The 25,285-nt window shown below is 50.1% G+C and overlaps 1 protein-coding gene across 1 annotated transcript in view; it reads left to right on the top strand.

The window, feature by feature from the left end:
* Positions 1-25,285, top strand: part of crnkl1 (crooked neck pre-mRNA splicing factor 1) — a 58,892-nt gene that overhangs the window by 21,181 nt on the left and 12,426 nt on the right. The window contains exons 7-11 of the mRNA XM_085981785.1: positions 2,151-2,321; positions 5,237-5,428; positions 5,971-6,030; positions 7,180-7,260; positions 22,870-23,109. Coding sequence (XP_085837911.1) covers positions 2,151-2,321; positions 5,237-5,428; positions 5,971-6,030; positions 7,180-7,260; positions 22,870-23,109 — 744 coding nt within the window. The remainder of the gene's footprint in view (positions 1-2,150; positions 2,322-5,236; positions 5,429-5,970; positions 6,031-7,179; positions 7,261-22,869; positions 23,110-25,285) is intronic.

Genomic DNA, 25,285 nt, shown 5'->3' with positions numbered 1-25,285 from the left:
CGGCGTCTCTCTCTGGCTCGGCCGGGGGGCGGGGCTTGCTGAGCGTCAAGGGTTACCCTGGCAACCGGGCCCGCCGGCCGTCTCGCACAGCCGCAATCGGCGGTCTTCACCTCGGGGGGGGGGGGGGGGGGGGGGGGTGCCGCGACCCTCGGGGGGGGGGGGGCCGCCCTCCCTCCCTCCCTCTCCCCGCACTCCCCCCTCCCCTCCCCCCTCCCTCCCTTCCCCCCACCCCGCCCTCCCCTTCCCCCCCGCCCTCCCTTCCCCCGCTCCCTTCCCCCCCCCCGCGCCCTCCCTTGCCCTCCCTTCCCCCCCCGCCCTCCCTTCCCCCCCCGCCCTCCCTTCCCCCCCGCCCTCCCTTCCCCCCCCGCCCTCCCTTCCCCCCCCGCCCTCCCTTCCCCCCCCCGCCCTCCCTTCCCCCCCCGCCCTCCCTTCCCCCCCCCCGCCCTCCCTTCCCCCCCCCCCGCCCTCCCTTCCCCCCTCCCTTCCCCCCCCGCCCTCCCTTCCCCCCCCGCCCTCCCTTCCCCCCCCCGCCCTCCCTTCCCCCGCTCCCTTCCCCCCCCCCCGCGCCCTCCCTTGCCCTCCCTTCCCCCCCGCCCTCCCTTCCCCCCCCCGCCCTCCCTTCCCCCCCCCGCCCTCCCTTCCCCCCCCCGCCCTCCCTTCCCCCCCCCCGCCCTCCCTTCCCCCCCCCGCCCTCCCTTCCCCCCCCCCCGCCCTCCCTTCCCCCCCCGCCCTCCCTTCCCCCCCCCCGCCCTCCCTTCCCCCCCCGCCCTCCCTTCCCCCCCCTCCCTTCCCCCCCCGCCCTCCCTTCCCCCCCGCCCTCCCTTCCCCCCCCGCCCTCCCTTCCCCCCCCGCCCTCCCTTCCCCCCCCCGCCCTCCCTTCCCCCCCCGCCCTCCCTTCCCCCCCCGCCCTCCCTTCCCCCCCCCGCCCTCCCTTCCCCCCCCCGCCCTCCCTCCCCCCCCCCCCTCCCTTCCCCCCCGCCCTTTCCCCCCCCCGCGCCCTCCCTTTCCCCCCCCGCCCTCCCTTCCCCCCCGCCCTTTCCCCCCCCCGCGCCCTCCCTTTCCCCCCCCGCCCTCCCTTCCCCCCCCCCGCCCTCCCTTCCCCCCCCCGCCCTCCCTTCCCCCCCCGCCCTCCCTTCCCCCCCACCCCGCCCTCCCTTCCCCCCCCACCCCGCCCTCCCTTCCCCCCCCACCCCGCCCTCCCTTCCCCCCCCACCCCGCCCTCCCTTCCCCCCCCACCCCGCCCTCCCTTCCCCCCCCACCCCGCCCTCCCTTCCCCCCCCGCCCTCCCTTCCCCCCCCCGCCCTCCCTTCCCCCCCCCGCCCTCCCTTCCCCCCCCGCCCTCCCTTCCCCCCCCGCCCTCCCTTCCCCCCCCGCCCTCCCTTCCCCCCCCGCCCTCCCTTCCCCCCCCGCCCTCCCTTCCCCCCCCCCCGCCCTCCCTTTCCCTCCCCCCCCCCCACCGCCCTCCCTTCCCCCCCCCACCGCCCTCCCTTCCCCCCCCCCCCCACCGCCCTCCCTTCCCCCCCCCGCCCTCCCTTCCCCCCCCGCCCTCCCTTCCCCCCCCCCGCCCTCCCTTCCCCCCCCGCCCTCCCTTCCCCCCCCGCCCTCCCTTCCCCCCCCGCCCTCCCTTCCCCCCCGCCCTCCCTTCCCCCCCCGCCCTCCCTTCCCCCCCCGCCCTCCCTTCCCCCCCCCGCCCTCCCTTCCCCCCCCCCCGCCCTCCCTTCCCCCCCCCCGCCCTCCCTTCCCCCCCCCCGCCCTCCCTTCCCCCCCCCCGCCCTCCCTTCCCCCCCCCCCGCCCTCCCTCCCTCCCCCCCGCCCTCCCTTCCCCGCCCTCCCTTCCCCGCCCTCCCTTTTCCCCCCCTCCCTTCCCCCCCCGCCCTCCCTTCCCCCCTTCCCCCCCCCCCGCCCTCCCTTCCCCCCCCCCGCCCTCCCTTCCCCCCCCCCCGCCCTCCCTTCCCCCCCCCCCCCGCCCCTCCCTTCCCGCCGGGCACTTCAGCTAGTGTAAGATAATTGTTAATAATCATTTCACAGTAATCAAACCCTGAAGGATTTGTTCGCTTCTACTGGGAAGTGTTAATCCTGCCTCTGCTGCTTTTGAATCAAATGCTTGAGTAGCATTTCCACTTTATATTGTGAGTTTGTTCTTTTTCTAGTTTGATCGAGTGAGGGTGATCTACAAATACGCACTTGACAGAATTGCCAAACAGCAGGCTCAAGAGCTCTTCAAAAACTACACAGTCTTTGAGAAAAAGTTTGGTGACAGAAGAGGCATTGAAGATGTTATTGTCAGCAAAAGGCGCTTTCAGTATGAAGAGGAAGTCAAGGTAAGATTCATTTTATCTTTCTAGTCGTGTTTTGCAAAAATAACACACGTAGCTTTCCGAAATACAAATAAATTTTGAAAACAGAAAATGCTGGAAACACAGGTCAGACAGCATCTGTGGAGAGACCAGACAAGTTAACATTCGGGCACTGACCAATCCTCTAAACCGTTTTGAGAAACCATCTGCACCCGAAACATTAACTTGTCTGTTTGCGTACAGCTTCTGCCTGACCTGACTGTTTCCAACATTTTCTATTATTTTCAGACTTCCAGCATCTGTTTTTTTTAAATGCCTTTTGTACAAATAAAATCAATGTTTGGAGCTGCTGAAATATATCCAAAGTGTTGGTTTTCTCAGCGCTCCCCATGTCTAGTCACTGCAGAGCAGCTGCAACAAAATAAATAGAATGCTGAATTATATAGTTATATTCTATGCCTCGGCTAATACAATAATATTATAAATAAAAACAGAATAATATTAGATTAGGGAGGTTATGCTTGAACTGTATAAAACACTAGGCCAGAGCTAGAGTACAGAACTGCGTACAGTGCTGGTCACCACATTGCAGGAAAGATGTGATTGCTCTAGAGAGGGTACAGAGGAGAGTTACAGGGCTGTTGCCAGGACTGGAGAATTTTAGCTATGAGGAAAGATTGGATAGGCTAGGGTTATTTTCTTTGGAGCAGAGGAGGCTGAGGGGAGATTTAATTGAGGTATAAAATTATGCGGGGTCTTGATAGAGTGGATAGGAAGAACCTATTTCCCTTGGCAGAGAGATTAATAACCAGGGGGCATAGATTTAAAGTAATAGAGGGGAGTTGAGGAGAACTTTTTTCACCCAGAGGGTGGTGGGGGTCTAGAACTCACTGCCTGAAAGGGTGGTGGAGGCAGAAATCCTCATCGCATTTAAAAAGTACTTGGATATGCACTTGAAGTCCCATAACCTACAGGGCTACGGACCTGGAAAGTGGGATTAGGCTGGATAGCTCTCTTTCGGCCGGCACAGATACGATGGGCCAAATGACCTCCTTCTGTGCCATAAATTTCTGTGATTCTAAATCAATAGGTTACAAGTTGGAGAATGTCATAGTAAATTATGGTGCTTTGGCCAGACTGCACCTTAAGTACTGTGTCCAGTTTTAGCCATCACGACACAAGGGTGGCATTCAAGCCCTGGAGTTGATGCAAAGAACCATGAGGCTAATCCTTATTGTCAGAGGGCTGATTTATGAGGGGAAAAAACAAGTAATTTGTGCCTTTTACCCAGGAGGTCAAGGGGACGCAAGTCAAACTGGCAAAAAGCAAATTTAAGACTGACAGCAAGAACTTGAACACAAAGATGTGGAATGGACCCCAGATGGGGTAATGGAGGCAAAAACTCTGAAGTAATTTAAGAAACAGTTGGTTGTTGTAATGGGGGAGCTATAAGTTTGTTCTGGGTGGATGAGCTAGGATTATCTGAATGGCATTCTTCATCTTATGATCTTTTTCAATTGGATATAAAGTCATTCTGAATTTGGTAGTATCATTTCTGTTAAGCCAACTGGCCCAAAAATGAATTACTGTCCTGGGTTAACACGTATTTCATCCAAATTGAATTCCTTTAATGATATTGGCAAATAAGAGTGATTTTTATGAAAGTATAATAGGCCTTCATGGCTCACTGTAACACCGCACTGCATCAGAAATAAAACAGTGAATCACACGAAGTATTTGGCAGTGAGACAGACTTTCTCCTGAAAATGAAGAGTAAAATCAAAGTTCTAGCACAGTCATATTTTTGAAACATGTTATGGTGACAGCATTGACTAATATATTTGGGCAGCTTAATCTGACCTCTAATATTTGGTTTGAGTTTAACAGTTCACGTGTAATTAATGAATTGATATACTTGAGGGACATTCTAGAATGCCTGACAGGCACCTATTGAAGAGTCAACCTAGTCAATCCTGCTTCACTGAAGTTGAAGAAAATCCAATGATTGCATGTAAACATATGCTACGGCTCAGTCAGCAATTGTCTGTGTTAACTGTACTCCAGAAGGCGCCTTCTGTAAATTATAGTTCCCAGCAGCAGGAGAAACATGGTGTCAATCACAGCTCAGAAAAGCTTCTGTGATGCCATATGGACTGATGCATTGCATGGACAAGAAGCTAAACAGTTGTAAGAAAAGGGGACAATTGACATCTGTGCTTAGTCAGAATAAGAATGATTGACAAGTGTGTGTGGTTAGGTGGCTTAGAGGGACCTGTACATCAATGCCAGAAACCGTGTACGTGATGCCGTACCAGGCTGTGCACTTGTGTACTTTAAAATGTAAGTCTCTTAAGATTTCTGGCATATACGTGTATAGATTTCCTGCACACCCACACTAACCTTTAGAACAATATGGGTTGACGAGCTCCTCTGGAAAGGTCAATGTTTTAATATGGACAATGTTTCTGTAATGATGGGCAACCACTCTCTTTTCTACTCATTCTATGCTATGCAGCCTACATGGTGGGTGCCCTTTTTCGCAAGCCTCTGACACTGTGTTTTGAGCTCTGCTTTTTCTCCTCGCCCACTACCATGAGTAGACTTTTGGTCATGTTCAGTGACTCAGTACACCATGGTAGCTGAGCTCAAGCTCCTGTTGTGGAAGGGGAGGAGTTGTCAAACGTGTGTCTGCTCATGAACAATTTTCCTTCTGAAATGTGTTCTGTTTTATGGGGGAGAGAAACAGAAAAAATACCAGTTCACGTCCAAATGATAGGAACAACACAAATTATTGCAATGGCTAATCGTGTTCATGTGGATACTGTGTGAGGAAAAAAATGTTCTTCAGAATGCAAATAAAAATTGGTACATAATGAGTTAAAAAGAATCTTCATATCAAAATATTTTGAATAATTTAAGATCCTATGTATTTCTGAAAGGCTAATCCACACAATTACGATGCCTGGTTTGACTACCTCCGACTAGTTGAAAGCGATGGAGATCCTGATACCGTACATGAAGTGTATGAGCGCGCAATAGCCAATATACCACCCATTCAGGAAAAGAGGCACTGGAGGAGATACATTTACTTATGGATCAACTATTCTTTGTTTGAAGAACTGGAGGCAAAGGTACAGCTATGACTACAATTCAATATGTAGGCAAATAATTTTGTGTGAGGATACATTACAGCCCCATTTCCCCCCCTCCCCTCCCCCAGGTTTCCTGTCTTCTAGTCTCCAGAAGCTTGCACAGGCTTCTGTAGATGAGAGTGGATGGGCAATCTGCTTATCCAGTGGTCCATCCTGGGAAGATTGTTTTGCTGGTATAAAAATTCAGTGATTTTTTTTTTTTTTTTACTGTTTTTCAGTTTCATTTTTTTTAAAGCAATCTGATTTGATAAGCTGCAATAGTGGAATTGAAAGTACTGTTGGATGCATGGGGAATATTGTGCCTCTTTCTATATTGCAGAACTATTTTAGACCAAAGTACTAAATGCTATATGATTCAGTTAAAAAAAGATCTTGTACCCAACAGGTTAGGCTGGAGAGATTTTTGAGGTAAAATGAAGTCCTAATTTCTCAGTTATGTTCTGGATAGCATATGTGTATTTTGTGTACTTTGTGAATTTATGAGAATATTTTCTATAACTTCTGTATTCCTTCCTGAACAGGACCCAGAGAAAACTAGGCAAGTGTATCAAGCATGTTTGGAACTCATCCCTCATAAGAAGGTATAGTTGTGCAGTCCTGAACTAATGGAAGTAATTCTGTGTTCTCATAAATGAGTTTTGACAGAAGTGTGATGTCCATACAGCTGATTTCTTGTCATATAGCCAGCAGACATAGAGACTTAAGACAATCTTTTACATTGTCTCTGAAACCATCCAGGCCTAGAGAATGCTACATTGATTTGTCTCCAGAAGGTACTCGGTATTAGCTTTGGCTCAGTGGTAGCACTCTTGTTTGAGTCAGAAGGTCAGACTCCAAGACTTAAGCACATAATCCAGACTGACACTTCAGTACAGTACTAAGAGAGTGCTGCACTGTCAGAGGTGCCATCTTTTGAATCAGAGGTTAAACCAAGGCTATGTCTGCCCCCTCAGGTGGATGTAAAAGATCCCACGGCACTATTCAAAGAAGAGCAAGGGAGTTCATCCAATGTCCTGGCCATTATTTATCCCTCAACCAACATAACTTTAAAAAAAGGGACCTTTCTGTGTGCAAATTGATTGCCGTATTTCCCTACATTACAACAGTGAATACACTTCAAAAGTACTTCAGTGGCTGTAAAGTACACCCTGAAAGGTGCTATATAAATGCAAATTCTTTCTTTACTCATTTCTAGGATTTACTGCAAGTAATCTGTCATATTTACTCTGAAATAAAGCATTTAAGATTCTGTTTAGGTCTGAGGTTTAAAAAGTTTTGTGTCTCTCTAATTTTCAACTAACTAAACAATCTTACCTTTATGGCAATTCTGCAAAATCCACAAATATTTGATATCTTTGATCTTTCTGTTCCTATGGCTCTCCGTTTTGAGGAAATTGACAAAATAAAAGTTCCTCTGTTTTAAGTAGATTCTTCAGTGTTAATCTCAAATAACGGAGGAGACTATAGTAGAGCAAAAATAATGGGAATATATATTTCAGAAATAGTTACAACGTAATAACTGTTCTGTTTGGCTCATTTGTTCAGAACAAATAAGCTTTCTAAAGCTGGTGAATGTCATTGCACACTATCGGTTCCAGATTCTGAACAAAATGGTTGTCTCTCTAATCATCTGTTGCTGTATTAAATATAACTCCAGTTTAATTTAGAGTAACTAAAATACTGTTATTAGTTCACCCTCACCTTCTGATCTTAATGTCTTATGTTTTTAGTTCACATTTGCCAAATTGTGGCTGCTGTATGCACAGTTTGAAGTTCGACAGAAGAACCTGTCTCTGGCCAGGAGGGCTTTGGTAAGTAATCATATACCTTCATTCACTTTTACTTGTTATATCTTTCCAAGCTTTTATATATATATATATACAATAGTTAAATTAGACTCTCAGAACTTTCATGTCTTTTTTTGATACTGCATTATGCTCTTAATCTGAAACTTTGTTTATCGGGTCTTAACTGTCGCACATCTGTTAAGTTGACAACAGAAACCAGGTGCCAAGGCAATTGATGGACTTTCTTTGCAAAATTATTATTTATTTTCACCAAGTTTGTCCCTTGCTGCCCTGAAGGCATGGATTCCTTTTTCGAGGTGTGGTTCCACAAGCACCGGGCACCCTCCAATACAAGGCTCACAATGAGTGTCAATAGGCTGTTCACCAGAGGGGGTGTCAAATCTACATCCGATCCTGTCCTCATCTAAGACACACAGACACACACACACACACTCTTACTTTATGGCAGTTTTTTTGTTGCAGATTTCCAAAGTTCAGAGAGTTTGTTTCCTTTGTGTTTCCATTCAAATGGGGATGTGTATTCTTCTAATTGCTGAAGGCCATATCATCCCCCTTCATGCCATAGTATGCTGGACTGAGAGGCTTTTTTTTATTCGTTCCTGGGATGTGAGCGTCGCTGGCAAGGCCAGCATTTATTGCCCCTCCCTAATTGCCCTTGAGCAGGTGGTGGTGGGTTGCTGCCTTGAACCGCTGCAGTCCGTGTGGTGAAGGTACTCCCACAGTGCAGTTAGGGAGGGAGTTCCAAGATTTTGACCCAGCGACGATGAAGGAATGGCGATATACTTCCAACTCAGGATAGTGTGTAACTTGGAGGGGAACTTGCAGGTGATGGTGTTCCCATGCGCCTGCTGCCTTGTCATTCTAGGTGGTAGAGGTCGCAGGTTTGGGAGGTGCTGCCGAAGAAACCTTGGCGAGTTGCTGCAGTGCATCTTGTAGATGGTACACACTGCAGCCACGATGCGCTGATGGTGCAGAGAGTGAATGTTTAAGGTGGTGGATGGGGTGCCAATCAAGCGGGCTGCTTTGTCCTGGATGGTGTCGAGCTTCTTGAATGTTGTTGGAGCTGCACTCACCCAGGCAAGTGGAAAATATTCCATCACACTCCTGACTTGTGCCTTGCAGATGGTGGAAAGGCTTTGGGGAGTCAGGAGGTGAGACGCTCGCCGCAGAATACCCAACCTCTGACCTGCTCTTGTAGCCACAGTATTTATGTGGCTGGTCCAGTTCAGTTTCTGGTCAATGGTGGTCCCCAAGATGTTGATGGTGAGGAATTCAGCGATGGTAGTACTGTTGAATGTCATGGGGCGGTGGTTAGACTCTCGCTTGTTGGAGATGGTCATTGCCTGGCACTTGTGTGGCGCGAATGTTACTTGCCACTTATCAGCCCAAGCCTGAATGTCATCCAGATCTTGCTGCATTCGGGCATGAACTGCTTCATTATCTGAGGAGTTGCAAATGGAACTGAACACTGCAATCATCAGCGAACATCCCCATTTCTGACCTTATGATAGAGGGAAGTGTGGTAAACCACTTTTATCGTTCACTATCGTTACACTATAGTTATCACTGTTGTATTGTTATCACTGTTCTCACTGTTGTATCACTATACGAGGTCGCCTCTTGTCGCGCTGTTATACCTGGGCTGACCACCTCCGACTCCGCCCATGGCTCCACCTACCTGCCCAGGTATAAAGGTAGTCGACTGGCTGGTATTCCTCCTTGTTGGACCCGATCACCCACGAGGGTGGGCTCTGTTATTTAGTCAATAAAAACCTTTAGTTACGTTCCTAACTCGTCGCTTTTTATTGGACGAATTGATAGGTATATCAATTTTATTGACTAAATTTTAAAGATGTCTACTACTGGCCAGCCAGAAGCCCTCCCAGAAGCACAGCCACAGCAGCTTTCAGACACCGGGCCACACCAGCCGGCTTGGCTGCAAGCCCTCAAACCACCGTACCTGGATCTAAACCCACAGGCAGCAAACTCAGCCCTCAACTTCAAACACTGGCTGGACTGCTTCGAATCCTACCTGGAAGAATCCGGCGTCCCTCAGAGATCCAAACTAAGAGTTCTGAACGCCCAAGCGAGCCCGAGAGTATACGCACTCATCCAGGACACGACTACATACGAGGCCGCTATCAACCTACTGAAACAGCAGTACCGGAGCCCGGTAAATTACATGCACACCAGGCACCTCCTGAGATCCCGCCCGCAACAGCCAGGAGAGTCTGTAGCTGAATTTTTACGGGCGCTAAGAGCACTCGGCAGGAACTGTGACTTTAAAGCGGTGACGGCTGTTGAAAATACGGAAGATAATATCCGCGATGCCTTTGTGAAAGGCCTACGGTCCGACTACTCACGGCAAAGACTGCTTGAAGCTAAAGACCTCGACCTGGACAAAGCTGAAGCCCTCGCTCTCTCCCTAGAGGTGGCCCATCAGGACCAGGAGGCGTTTTCCAGGTACTGCTCGCGACCCTGGGACTTGGGCCCGACCCCTACCGCAATACCCTTCGCAGCGCCGCCCCCGGGACCTACCTCAGCGTCGGCATCCCGGACCCGACCGGGACCGCCACCCCCGGTACCGGCTCCGACATCGGGCACCCGCGATCGGGCCGCCGGCAGCTTCTTTTGCGGCCAGGAGAAGCACCCGAGGTCGCGCTGCCCAGCCAGGAACTCTACCTGCTCAACCTGCAGGAAGAAAGGCCACTTCTCTAAGGCCTGCAGGAGCGGATCTTCAGAGGCCAGCAGTGCCTCATGCGAACTGTGGGGGCAGCCATCTTCTTTCAAGGCAACTGAGGCCAGCATCCCCACACGTGAGTCATGGGGGCGGCCATCTTTGATCAAGGCAACCGACCCCAATAGTGCCTCATGTGAGTTATGGGGGCAGCCATCTTCTCCGCCATTTTGTCCTACCTCGTGGGAGACGCCATTTTACCCACCACGCCCGACTGCCACCGGGCCCCCGGACCCGACGACCGCCTCGCCCGCAGACGACAACGACTCGCTTACCTACACACTAGCCTCCGTCACTCTGGATCAAGCCCGCCCACACCACCTGTCCAAGTCGATGATGGACATCAAAGTAAACGGCCACGCCACGACCTGCCTGTTCGACAGCGGAAACACAGAGAGCTTCATCCACCCAGACACGGTGAGCCACTACTCCCTCCCTGTCCTGCCAACGCGCAACCGAATCTCGATGGCATCGAGGTCCCACGCCACGGACATTAGCGGCTACTGTGTTGTGACCTTGTCGGTTAAGGGTACGGAGTATAAAAATTTTAAACTCCTCATCCTCCCCCAGCTCTGCGCTGCCGTCCTACTAGGGCTGGACTTCCAATCCCACCTCCAAAGTGTAACCCTAGCATACGGTGGACCCCTCCCCCCACTCACAGTCGACAACCAGCGAATGTTAAACCGCCCACCGCGTAACACCTGCAGCCTATCCACCCTCAAGGTGCCGCCACCTTCCCTGTTCGCTAACCTCACCCCCGACTGCAAACCCGTCGCTACCAAGAGCAGGCGGTACAGCGCTGGGGACAGAGCCTTCATTAGCTCTGAGGTGCGGCGCCTCCTGAAAGAGGGCATTATCGAGGGGAGCAACAGCCCCTGGCGTGCCCAGGTCGTGGTCGTTAAGACCGGCAATAAAAATCGCCTGGTCATCGACTACAGCCAGACCATAAACAGATACACCCAGCTGGACGCATACCCCCTTCCCCGCATATCTGACATGGTCAATCAGATTGCACAATACCGCGTATTCTCGACCATCGACCTTAAGTCGGCCTACCACCAACTCCCTATCCACCCCGAGGACCGCCAGTACACCGCCTTCGAGGCGAATGGGCGCCTATACCACTTCCTTAGGGTCCCCTTTGGTGTCACCAACGGGGTCTCGGTCTTCCAAAGGGAGATGGACCAGATGGTTGACCAGAGTGGACTGCAGGCCACATTCCCCTATCTAGATAACGTCACCATCTGCGGCCGCGACCGGCAGGACCATGACGTGAATCTGGAGAAATTCCTCCGTACGGCCCAACGGCTGAACCTCACCTACAATAAGGAGAAATGTGTGTTTAACACCTCGCGCCTTGCCATCCTTGGCTGTGTAGTAGAGAACGGACTCATCAGCCCCGACCCCGAAAGAATGCGCCCCCTCATGGAGCTAACCCTCCCCCACTGCCCTAAGGCACTTAAGAGAACCCTGGGGCTCTTCGCCTACTATGCCCAATGGGTGCCCAATTATGCGGACAAAGCCAGACCCCTCATGAAGTCCACATCCTTCCCCCTCACGGAGGAAGCGTGCGCGGCCTTCTCCCTCATCAAGGGAGACATAGCCAAGGCCACAATGCACGCAGTGGATGAGTCCATCCCCTTCCAAGTGGAGAGCGATGCATCCGACTTCGCCCTAGCCGCTACCCTTAACCAGGAGGGGAGGCCGGTGGCCTTCTTCTCAAGGACCCTACAGGGCCCCGAGATCCGACACTCGTCGGTCGAGAAGGAAGCCCAGGCAATTGTGGAGGCGGTACGGCGCTGGAGGCATTACCTGGCAGGCAAACGATTTACCCTCCTCACCGACCAACGTTCGGTTGCTTTCATGTTTAATAACAAGCTGAGGGGCAAAATCAAGAATGACAAGATCTTGAGGTGGAGAATCGAGCTATCCACCTACGATTATGATATCTTGTACCGGCCAGGTAAGCTGAACGAACCCCCTGATGCTCTTTCACGAATTACATGCGCCAGCGCGCATATTGATAGACTTCAGACCCTCCACAACGACCTCTGCCACCCCGGGGTCACCAGACTTTACCATTTCATTAAGGCCCGCAACCTGACCTACTCCATCGAGGAGGTCAGGACCATGACCAGGAACTGCCAGACCTGCGCCGAGTGCAAACCGCACTTCTATAGGCCGGACAGAGCAAGCCTGATCAAGGCCACCCGCCCCTTCGAGCGCCTGAGCATCGACTTTAAGGGGCCTCTACCGTCATCTGACCGCAATGTGTACTTCCTCAACATCGTTGATGAGTACTCCCTTTTGCCTTCCCCTGCCCAGACATGACCAGTACCACGGTCATCAAGTGCCTGAACGACCTCTTCGCCTTGTTCGGGTTCCCGAACTATATACATAGTGACCGGGGCCCCTCCTTCATGAGCGAGGAACTCCGTCAGTTCCTACTAGTGAGAGGTATTGCAGCAAGTAGGACCACCAGCTACAACCCCCGAGGGAACGGCCAGGTGGAAAGAGAGAACGCGACGGTATGGAAGGCCGTCCTCTTAGCCTTAAAGTCTAAGGGCCTCCCAACCTCCCGCTGGCAGGAAGTCCTCCCGACAGCGCTGCACTCCATCCGGTCACTACTTTGCACTGCCGTTAACGCCACCCCCCATGAACGAATGCTTGTTTTCCCCAGGAAGTCGACTACGGGAACTACTCTACCAACCTGGCTGACCTCTCCGGGGCCCGTCTTGCTGCGAAAGCACGTGAGGGCCCATAAAACGGACCCCCTGGTCGAGAGGGTGAACCTCCTGCACGCCAACCCCCAGTACGCCTACGTGGCTTACCCAGACGGGCGGGAGGACACTGTCTCCTTACGAGACCTCGCACCCTCGGGCACTCCGGAGACACCACCTTTACCCCCCCCCCCCCCACCACCCCCCCAATTCCAGCCCAGGTAGACGGCATGCCGGAACCCCACGAGCCTTCGCCGACCACGCAGACACCAGCATTAACACCGGATAATGCAGCACCGCCGCTGCGACGATCGGAGAGGCTTACGAGGCCTCCGGACAGACTGACATACCAGAACTGGTAGTACACTTCACCCCGCCGGACTCCAATCTAAACAAGGGGTGAATGTGGTAAACCACTTTTATCGTTCACTATCGTTACACTATAGTTATCACTGTTGTATTGTTATCACTGTTCTCACTGTTGTATCACTATACGAGGTCGCCTCTTGTCGCGCTGTTATACCTGGGCTGACCACCTCCGACTCCGCCCATGGCTCCACCTACCTGCCCAGGTATAAAGGTAGTCGACTGGCTGGTATTCCTCCTTGTTGGACCCGATCACCCACGAGGGTGGGCTCTGTTATTTAGTCAATAAAAACCTTTAGTTACGTTCCTAACTCGTCGCTTTTTATTGGACGAATTGATAGGTATATCAGGAAGGTCATTGATGAAGCAGCTGAAAATGGTTGGGTCTAGGACACTGCCCTAAGGAACTCCTGCAGCGATGTCCTGGGGCTCAGATGATTGACCTCCAACAACCACAACCATCTTCCTTTGTGCCAGGTATGACTCCAGCCAGTGGAGCGTTTTCCCCCTGATTCCCATTGACTTCGGTTTTACTAGGGCTCCTTGATGCCACACTTGGTCAAATGCTGCCTTGATGTCATAGCCTTTGCTGTATCCAGTGTGTTTCTTGATATCACGTGGAGCGGATCGAATTGGCTGAAGACTGGCTTCTGTGATGGTGGGGACCTCGGGAGGAGGCCGATATGGATCATCTACTTGGCACTTCTGGCTGAAGATGGTTGCAAACGCTTCAGCCTTGTCTTTTGCACTCAAATGCTGGGCTCCATCACCATTGAGGATGGGGATATTCCTGGAGCCGCCTCCTCCCGTTAGTTGTTTAATTGTCCACCACCATTCATGACTGGATGTGGCAGGACTGCAGAGCTTTGATCTGATCTGTTGATTGTGGGATCGCTTCGCTCTGTCTATAGCATGCAGCTTCCCCAGATTGGCACCTTATTTTTAGGTACACCTGGTGCTGCTCCTGGCATGCTCTTCTGCACTCCTCATTGAACGAGGGTTGGTTCCCTGGCTTGATGGTAATGGTAGAGTGAGGGATATGTTGTGGCATGAGGTTACAGATTGTGGTGGAATACAATTCTGCTGCTGCTGATGGCCCACAGTGCCTCATGGATGCCCAGTTTAGAGCTGCTAGATCTGTTCTGAATGTATCCCATTTAGCATGGTGATAGTGCCACACAACACGATGGAGGATGTCCTCTGTGTGAAAATGAGATTTTGTCTCCAGAAGGACTCTGCGGTGGTCACTGCAACCAATGCTGTCATGGACAGGTAGATTGGTGAGGACGAGGTCAAGAAGGTTTTTCCCATCGTGGTGGTTCTCTCACCACCTGCTGCAGTCCTAGTCTAGCAGCTATGTCCTTCATGACTCTAACAGCTTGTTCAGTAGTGGTGCTACCGAGGCACTCTTGGTGATAGACATTGAAGTCCCCGATCCAGCGTACTCCTTTGCTACCCTCAGTGCTTCTTCGAAGTGGTGTTCAACATGGAGCAGTACTGATTCATCAGCTGAAGGAGGGCGGTAGGTGGTAATCAGCAGGAGGTTTCCTTGCCCATGCTTGACCTGAAGCCATGAGACTTCATGGGGTACAGATTCAATGTTGAGGACCCCCAGGGCCACTCACTCCTGACTGTATACTACTGTGCCACCACCTCTGGTGGGTCTGTCCTGGCGGTGGGACAGGACATACCCAGGGATGGTGATGGAGGTGTCTGGGACATTGGCTGAAAGGTATGATTCTGTGAGTATGACGCTGTCAGGCTGTTGCTTTACTAGTCTGTGGGACAGTTCTCCCAATTTTGACACAAGTCCCCTGATGTTAGTGAGGAGGACTTTGCAGGGTCGACTGGGCTGGGTGTGCCGTTGTCGTGTTCGAAGCCGGTGCCGGTTTTATTCTTATTACAATAGCGAAATCTGAAATAACAACAGAAAATGCTGGAAACACTCAGCAGGTCAGGCAGCATCGTGGAGAGAGAAACGGAGTTAACGTTTCAGGCTTCAGGTTCAACCTGAAACGTTAACTCTGTTTCTCTCTCCATGATAACAACAGAAAATGCTGGAAAAACTCAGCAGGCCAGGCAACATCCGTGGAGAGAAATTAGAGTTGATGTTTCGGGTCGAAACCCTTTTTCAAAACTGGAAAGGAAATAAAATAGATCGAAGGCAGGGCTGCGATAGAACAAAAGAAGTAAAAGAGACATTAAGAGGTATTCAAAACCAGACGAGATGGTAATAGGACAAGTGGAGACAAAAGACGGCTCAGATTAGGTGTGAAGTGTACTGGCAGGAAGAGGGATGAGATCCTGCAGCAAGAATTTAGGGAGCTAGGTAGCAGATTAAAGAGCAGGACCTCAAAGGTTGTAATCTCTGGATTACTCCCGGTGCCACGTGCTAGTGTGTATAGGAATAGGAGGATAGAGCAGATGAATGCGTGGCTAAAGAGTTGGTGCAGGAGGGAGGGCTTTAGGTTCCTGGATCACTGGGCCTGCTTCTGGGGAAGGTGAGACTTATACAAGTCGGACGGGTTGCACCTGAACCAGAATGGGACAAATATCCTTGCGGGGAGGTTTGCTAGCACTGTTCGGGGGGGGGTTTAAACTAAAATGGCAGGGGGTTGGGAACCTGAGCAGGGAGACAGAGGAAAGGGAAACAGGGATAAAAGCAAAAGATAGGAAGGAGAAAAACAAAAGTGGCAGTCAGAGAAATCAATGGTTTAAATCAAACGTGGCCACAGTAAATAATAATTCTAATAGATCTAAGAGCGTTAAAAAAACAAGCCTGAAGGCTTTGTGTCTTAATGCGAGGAGCATTTGTAATAAGGTGGACGAATTGGCTGCGCAAATAGAGGTAAACGAATATGATTTGGTTGGGATTACGGAAACGTGGCTCAAGGATGGCCAAGACTGGGAACTCAACATCCAGGGGTATTCGATATTCAGGAAAGATAGGCAAAAAGGAAAGGGAGGTGGGGTAGCATTACTGGTTAAAGAAGGGATTAATACAATTGCAATGAAGGATATTAGCTCTGATGATGTGGAATCTGTATGGGTAGAATTGAGAAATACTAAGGGGAAAAAAACATTAGTGGGAGTGGTATATAGACCTCCCAACAGTAAAGCGGAGGTTGGGGATGGCATTAAAAGGGAAATTAAAGAAGCGTGCAATAAGGGCACAGCAGTCATCATGGGTGACTTTAATCTACATATAGATTGGGCCAACCAAATTAGTAACAATACTGTGGAGGAGGAATTCCTGGAGTGTTTACGGGATGGTTTCCTGGACCAATATGTCGAGGAACCAACCAGAGATCAGGCCATCTTAGACTGGGTATTATGTAACGAGAAAGGATTAATTAACAATCTTGTTGTACGAGGCCCCTTGGGTCGGAGCGATCATAATATGATCGAATTCTTCATTGAGATGGAGAATGATGTAGTTGACTCAGAGACTAGGGTCCTCAATTTAAATAAAGGAAACCACGATGGTCTGAGGAGCGAGTTGGGTAGGATTGATTGGGGAATGGCACTCAAAGGGTTGACGGTGGATAGGCAATGGCAAACATTCAAAGACCGAATGGATGAGCTAAAGAATTTGTTCATCCCAGTTTGGCATAAAAATAAAACAAAAAAGGTCACTCAACTGTGGCTAACAAGGGAAATTAGGGATAGCATAAGATCCAAGGAGAGGACATATAAATTGGCCAGAAAAAGCAATAATCCTGAGGATTGGGAGCAGTTTAGGATTCAACAAAGGAGGACAAAGGGATTAATTAAGAAAGGGAAAATAGAATATGAGAGTAAGCTAGCAGGGAACATAAAAACTGACTGTAAAAGCTTTTATAGATATGTGAAGAGAAAAAGATTGGTGAAGTCAAGCGTAGGTCCCTTGCAGTCAGAATCAGGGGAATTTATAATGGGAAACAAAGAAATGGCAGACCAACTAAATTCATACTTTGGTTCTGTCTTCACAAAGGAGGACACAAATAACCTCCCAGAGATGCCGGGGAACATAGGGTCTGATGAAAGGGTGGAACTGAAAGAAATCAGTATTTGTAGGGAAATGGTGTTAGGAAAATTGATGGGACTGAAGGCTGATAAATCCCCAGGGCCTGATAATCTACATCCCAGGGTACTTAAGGAAGTGGCCCTAGAAATAGTAGATGCATTGCTGGTCATCTTCCAGAACTTGATATACTCTGGAACAGTACCCATGGATTGGAGGGTAGCTAATGTTACCCCACTATTCAAAAAAGATGGTCGAGAAAAAGCGAGGAATTATAGACCGGTAAGCCTGACATCGGTAGTGGGGAAAATGCTAGAGTCTATTATAAAAGATGTAATAGCAGAGCACTTGGAAAGCAGTGACGGGATTGGACAAAGTCAACATGGATTTACAAAAGGTAAATCATGCTTGACTAATCTACTGGAATTTTTTGAGGACGTAACTGGTAAAATAGATAAGGGAGACTAGTGGATGTGGTGTATTTGGACTTTCAGAAGGCTTTCGATAAGGTCCCACATAAGAGATTAGCGTGCAAAATTAAGGCACATGGGATTGGGGGCAAGGTATTGACTTGGATAGAGAACTGGTTGGCGGACAGAAAGCAAAGAGTTGGAATAAACGGGTCGTTTTCCGAGTGGCAGGCAGTGACTAGTGGGGTACCGCAAGGATCGGTCCTAGGACCCCAGCTGTTCACAATATATATTAATGATCTGGACAAGGGAATTGGATGTAATATCTCCAAATTTGCAGACGACACAAAGCTGGGTGGGAGGGTAAGCTGTGGGAAGGATGTCGTGAAACTCCAGTACGATTTGGACAGGTTGGGTGATTGGGCAGAAACATGGCAAATGCACTATAATGTGGATAAATGTGAGGTTATCCACTTTGGTGGCAAAAACAGGAAGGCAGATTATTATTTGAATGGCAATAGATTGGGAGAAGGGGAAGTGCAAAGAGACCTGGGTGTTCTTGTGCACCAGTCGCTGAAGGTAAGCATGCAGGTGCAGCAGGCGGTTAAGAAGGCAAATGGTATGTTGGCCTTCGTAGCAAGAGGGTTCGAGTACAGGAACAAGGATGTCTTGCTACAGTTGTACAGGGCCTTGGTGAGACCGCACCTTGAGTATTGTGTGCAGTTTTGGTCACTTTACCTGAGGAAGGATGTTCTTGCCATGGCAGGAGTGCAGCGAAGATTCACCAGGCTGATACCTGGGATGGCAGGAATGACGTATGAGGAGAGATTGTGTCGATTGGGCTTATACTCACTGGAGTTTAGAAGATTGAGAGGGGATCTCATCGAAACCTATAAAATTCTGTCAGGCCTGGACAGACTAGATGCAGGAAGGATGTTTCTGATGGCCGGGGAGCCCAGAACCAGGGGTCATAGTCTAAGGATAAGGGGTAAGCCATTTAGGACTGAAATGAGGAGGAATTTCTTCACCCAGAGAGTGGTGAACCTGTGGAATTCTCTGCCACAGAGGGCGGTGGAGACCAGTTCATTAAATATATTCAAGAAAGAGTTGGATATATTTCTTAAGGCTAACGGGATCAAGGGATATGGGGAGAAGGCAGGGACTGGGTACTGAATTTGGATGATCAGCCATGATCTCATTGAATGGCGGAGCAGACTCGAAGGGCCGAATGGCCTACTCCTGCTCCTATCTTCTATTTTTCTAGAGCGAGTTCAACAATATCAGATCATAACCTCGGCACCTATTACATTTTTACTTATATTTTTTTCCACCCCTTTGTTTTGGGTCTTCCCTTCCCCCCCCCCCCCTTCCTTTTTTTTCTGTCTCCCACATAGCAGCTGTCTCTCATCCTGCCAGTACACTTCACACCTAATCTCAGCCGTCTTTTGTCTCCACTTGTCCTATTACCATCTCGTCTGGTTTTGAATACCTCTTAATGTCTCTTTTACTTCTTTTGTTCTATCGCAGCCCTGCCTTCGATCTATTTTATTTCCTTTCCAGTTTTGAAAAAGGGTTTCGACCCGAAACGTCAACTCTAATTTCTCTCCATGGATGTTGCCTGGCCTGCTGAGTTTTTTCAGCATTTTCTGTTGTTATTTCGGATTTCCAGCATCTGCAGTATTTTGCTATCGTACTAGTGTTTGGTTCACTGCCACACCTCTTCTAGGAATGCCTACCTGGAAGAAGTTCTGCTCTTCTCTTCGACGGGATCTCCGTTTGGCTCTTCAACCTTGTTCATCTTCATTACTTTCAGTTTCCCTTCTCGTGTTTGATCAGGTATCTGCCAAGACTCGGTTTCACAGCCACATCATTTTCCTCAGCAACTGTCTCCGGTTCCGACTTATTCCACGTGGATTCCAACTAAACTCCCACCCTTCGTGTTTCGGATCCACCCAGGATTACAAATATCTGCAAGATATTCATCGTTCCTCGAACTACTGCTCTCGCCGCATCCTGAGATCCACGCTCAACGCCATGCGGCGCCACATGAACACTCTCGACCTCTCTCTTCAGCAACACCGGCGCACTCTATCTCAAAGCTGTCCGGGTCCACAGTTCCATTTCATCCTTCGACTCATCCGACGCTTCAACAAAAAACTTCTTTTCTTCCTTTCCGATGTCAAGGATCACAAGCTTCATCAACTCTTGGACACCAAACGCCCCTCCGGGACCTTCTTCCCCTTCACTTTCCTCTGACCCACCTTCTCCCAATCTCACCCCCTGCCGCGTTTTCACCATCCCCTCTGACCTTCCACTCTCTGACCCCGAACGATCAGTCCTCGGCAAAGGCCTGAGCTTCATCCCCTTACGCCCCCACCTCAATGAATTTCGAGCTCGGCACGATGTTGAGCTCTTTTTCCGCCGCCTTCATCTCCGTGCCCACTTCTTTGGCCAGGAGTCTTCCCCCCCCCCCCCCCCCCCCCCACCGCACGACTGACCCTTTCTCCCGCTTGTAGAATTCCCGTTCTACCTGGACCCCTCCCCCTGGCCTCTTGCCCTCTCTAGATCTTTTCATCGCTAACTGCCGCCGTGACATCGGCCATCTGCATTTCTCTGCTCCCCTCACTCACTCCAACCTACCTCCCTCTGAACTTGCAGCATTCCATTCTCTTAGATCCAACCCTGACATTTTTTGTCATTTAAACCCGCTGACAAGGGTGGTGCTGTTGTTGTTTGGCGAACTGACCTCTACCTAGCGGAAGCTGAACGCCAACTCTCCGACACCTCCTCCTACCTCCACCTGGACCATGACCCCACTACCGAACATCAAGCCACCGTTTCCAAGACTGTCACTGACCTCATCTCCTCTGGAGATCTTCCCCCCCCCCCCCCCCCCCCGCAGCCACCAACCTCGTAGTTCCCCAACCCCGCACAGCCCGCTTCTACCTCCTTCCCAAGATCCACAAACAGGACTGCCCTTGTAGACCCATCGTTTCAGCCTGTTCTTGCCCCACGGAACCTATCTCTTCCTATCTCGACTCTCTTATCTCGACTCTCTTTTCTCCCCTTGTCCAGTCTCTTCCCACCTACATCCGCGACTCTTCGGACGCCCTCCGCCACTTTAACGGTTTCCAGTTTCCTGGCCCCAACCGCTTCCTTTTCACCATGGACATACAATCCTCTACACCTCCATCCCCCACCAGGATGGCCTGAGGGCGCTCCGCTTCTTCCTTGAACAGAGGCCCGACCAGTCCCCATCCACCACCACCCTCCTCCGCTTGGCTGAACTTGTTCTCACATTGAACAACTTCTCCTTTAACTCCACTCATTTCCTCCAAATCAAAGGTGTTGCTATGGGTACCCGCATGGGTCCTAGCTATGCCTGCCTTTTCGTGGGATATGTGGAACACTCTTTGTTCCAGTCCTACTCAGGTCCCCTCCCTCACCTCTTTTTCCGATACATTGATGACTGTATCGGTGCCGTTTCCTGCTCTCGCCCCAAACTAGACAATTTCATTCACTTTGCCTCCAATTTCCACCCTTCCCTTCCTTCACCTTCACATGGTCCATCTCTGACTCTTCCCTTCCTCGACTTCTCCGTCTCCATCTCTGGGGATAGGTTATCGACCAATATTCACTACAAGCCCACTGACTCCCACAGCTACCTGGACTACACTTCCTCCCACTCCGCCTCCTGTAAGGACTCTATTCCATTCTCCCAGTTTCTCCGTCTCCGCCGTATCTGCTCCGACGATGCCACCTTCCACACCAGTGCTTCCGACATGTCTTCCTTTTTCCGCAACCGAGGATTCCCCTCTACCGTGGTTGACACGGCCCTCGACCGTGTCCGTTCTATCTCCCGCACTTCTGCCCTCACCCCTGCCCCTCCCTCCTGGAACCACGATAGGGTTCCCCTTGTCCTTACCTTTCACCCCACCAGCCTCCACATTCAACGGATCATCCTCCGCCATTTCCGCTACCTCCAAAGTGATCCCACCACCAAACGCATTTTCCCCTCCCCTCCCCTTTCAGCATTCCGTAGGGACCGCTCCCTTTGAGACACCCTAGTCCACTCCTCTATCACCCCCAACAGCTCTTCCCCTTCGCCTGGCACCTTCCCGTGCAAGTGCAGGAGATGTAACACCTGCCCCTATACCTCCCCCCCGCTTCCCACTGTCCAGGGCCCCAAACACCCCTTCCAGGTGAAACAGCGATTTACTTGTATTTCTTGCAATCTAGTATACTGTATTCGCTACTTACGATGCGGTCTCCTCTACATTGGGGAGACCAAACGCAGATTGGGTGACCGCTTTGCAGAACACCTCCGTTCAGTCCGTAAGGGTGACCCCGAGCTTCCGGTCACCTGTCATTTTAATTCACTGCTCCATTCCCACTCGGACCTCACCGTCCTTGGCCTCTTGAGGAACAGCACCTCATCTTCCGATTAGGCACTTTGCAGCCTTCCGGACTCAATATCGAGTTCAACAATTTCAGATCATAACCTCGGCTCCTATTACATTTTTACTTATATTTTTTCCACCCCTTTGTTTTGGGTCTTCCCTTTTCCACCCCCCCCCCCCCTTCCTTTTTTTTCTCTCTCCCACATGGCAGCTCTGTCTCATCCTGCCAGTACACTTCACACCTAATCTCAGCCGTCTTTTGTCTCCACTTGTCCTAGTGGGGTTACAGGGATAGGGTGGGATATGTGTTGGTGTAGGGGTTACAGGGATCGGGTGGGATATGTGTCGGTGCAGGCTCGATGGGCCGAAATGGCCTCTATCTGCACTGTGGGGTTTCTGTGATTCTGTGATTACCATCTCGTCTGGTTTTGAATACCTCTTAATGTCTCTTTTACTTCTTTTGTTCTATCGCAGCCCTGCCTTCGATCTATTTTATTTCCTTTCCAGTTTTGAAAAAGGGTTTCGACCCGAAACATCAATTCTAATTTCTCTCCACGGATGTTGCCTGGCCTGCTGAGTTTTTCCAGCATTTTCTGTTGTTATTTTGGATTTCCAGCATCTGCGGTATTTTGCTATCTCTTTCCATGATGCTGCCTGACCTGCTGAGTGTTTCCAGCATTTTCTGTTATTTTTATTATTATTCTTGTTTTTCGTAGCGGTTGTGTACAACTGAGTGGCTTGCTAGGCCATTTCAGAGGGCAGTTAAGAGTCAATCACATTGCTGTGGGTCTGGAGTCACATATGGGCCAGACCAGGTAAAGATGGCAGATTTCCTTCCCTAAAGGACATTAGTGAACCAGATGGGTTTTTGTTACTGTTGCAAGTGGCCTGTCAGCCGTAGCAGATTTCTTATTCTGGATCAGGATAAGCTATATATTAATGATGAATAATAACTTATGTTTGTATGCACTTTCAGGGTACTGGCATAGGAAAATGTCCAAAGAACAAGCTGTTCAAAGGGTACATTGAACTAGAGCTCCAGCTTCGTGAGTTTGACCGGTGTAGGAAACTGTATGAGAAATACCTGGAGTTTTCTCCAGAGAACTGCACTACTTGGATCAAGTTTGCTGAGTTGGAAACCATCCTTGGTGATGTTGAACGTGCCCGTGCAATCTATGAACTGGCAATTGGCCAACCCAGACTAGATATGCCGGAGGTAAGAGATCGAGTCAGTTCTGCAATGTCATTAGTAATCTCCACAAACATGATCGCATGCATTGTGCGACACATTTGGTAACAAGTCCATTATTTGCAACATCAAACAGATAATTTTAAGGGATTACAAATGAAATGAAATTAGGAATCGGATGTTTGCTCAGCACTTGCAATAAATAGTGATTAGCCTTAAGATGCAATCTGTTATAGCTACATTACTCTAATCCTTGTATCGCTTCGTGGAAGTGGAGCAGGAGAATTTACATTATGTACTTTATGTCTGTCTTTAACAGTTTTATTACCTTGATAATTTAAAAAATTAGCTTTTGATCAGACTTCATCCCAGTTATCGGAAATTGGGTTACTTTTAAAACTGGATATGCTTGAAACTTAATAATCTATTCTGTTTTATATCTGTGAGAAGTGATGTCACCTCTAAGTTTTAAAAAAAAATCCTGTTTAAATTTTCATGAAACCTGGAACGATCCATTGATGTATTAGGAACTTATAGTTCATTGAATCATGTGTCTGTAAACATTCTGTATTTGAACTCTAACTTGTCACCTCTGCTTTTAAATGCTTTATTGGATTTTCACTAATATTAGGGAATTTCTATTATGGCGACTGATTCTTTTCATTGTTAAGCAAGTGGAAAACAGTACCTGTCTAGAATTATATGCCCACTGTGACAAGATAATGGGCCAGAACTTCGGGTCCCCACTGGTGAGTACGCGCTGGGTACTCACGCGTAGGCCCAACGAAAGTGCCGGTTTCGTGCATGCACTGCGCATGTGCGGGAAACCGGAACTTCCGTTCCCTTAAAGGAAGGGGTTCACAGGTCGAACGCATGCGCCGGAAAGGCAGTGTGTACGCCTGGAACTTCCGTTTTTTTCGCAGCTTTCTCGGGAGGGTAAGTCTCCAGGAGCTACGCTTGTAAAAAGCAGTTGCAAGGCCTGCTTTTAACAAGGTAAGTGGTGAATTAAGTTAAATTAAAACATTTTTTCCACAAGTTTATTATTTTTAAAGCCCACGTGATCCCAGGGGACACTTCGAACTAACTGCGCCCCTGGGATACGCAAGCACTGCGCGCCGGCAGTTGGAGCAGGCCCAGGATCGGAATCCCACGAGGGCCCACAGCACAATGGCCGGCGCGCTAGGTAAGTGCAGGTCGGAGGCTTGCACCCATGGGAAGCCTCCGACCTGAATTTCTGGGCCATTCATTTTGATTTTAAACAAAAGTTAGACTGAACTTTCCCACTTCAAGTAACTCCCAATAGGTTATGTCTCATTTCATGATTCTTCAAATCATAGCAGTTACAGCACAGTAGGAGACCATTCGGCCCCTTGTGCTGGTGCTAGCTCTTGAACTGGAGCTATCTACTCTAGTTCCATTTTCCTCTATCTTTTTATTTATTTTTTTCAGATCCAAACGGTGGTCTGTCTCAATAACACTTATGGTAAAGCATTACGGGGGAAAAATTCAGTTGGTTTGCACCTCCCATTAGCGCCTTAAGAGGGCGCTAATGGGGCGCAAAGCAACTAGCGCCCGTGCGCAGCGATGTTTGCACCGCTCACGAAATTAACTAGACATTTTGCGGCAGCGCTAAACACTACCGCCACGATCTCCTGCGTCGGCAGATCGTGATGTCAGTTGAGCGGGCAGCGCCCCGGATCGGATATTGAGTGGCGCCCCCTGCCTTACCTCCTGCCGCTAGCAAACGACAGGTTGAGGGGAGCGTTTTGCAGTCAGGAAGGGACTGGGGGAGCGCTATTTAAAGGCGACCACTTCCTGCCTTTTTTTGTTGGTGACATTTTTGCACCACGCATTCAGAGAGAGAGAGAGAGAGACACTTCTGGAGAGATTCAACGCTGTGTGAAGGAGTTTTGGGTACTGAGCAGCACTTTGCAGGTTCATTTTGATTTGCCCTTCCTTGTATCGATTTAGAAGAGACTGTGGGGGCTGCACTCTGAGCTCTTTCCCTGGGGGTCTCCATTGTTCTTTCCAGCAGATTTGATCTACATGTCTCTCCAGGCCGAGATTCAAGGCTGCAATGAGCAGGATGTAGATGGAGAGCAAGATCAACCCTCCCCTTTAAGAACTGGCCGGCGCCATTGTGTCTGTGTTCCATTGCTGACTGACATCACATGAGCTTCGCCAGCGCCTCGCCTCCTTGGCC

This window comes from Somniosus microcephalus, chromosome 3, assembly GCF_052327205.1.
Source record: "Somniosus microcephalus isolate GS21.2 chromosome 3, FLI_Smic_1.0, whole genome shotgun sequence".
NCBI lineage: Eukaryota > Metazoa > Chordata > Chondrichthyes > Squaliformes > Somniosidae > Somniosus > Somniosus microcephalus.
The sequence above is the reverse complement of the archived record's forward strand: the minus strand, read 5'-3'. Positions and strand labels throughout refer to the sequence as shown.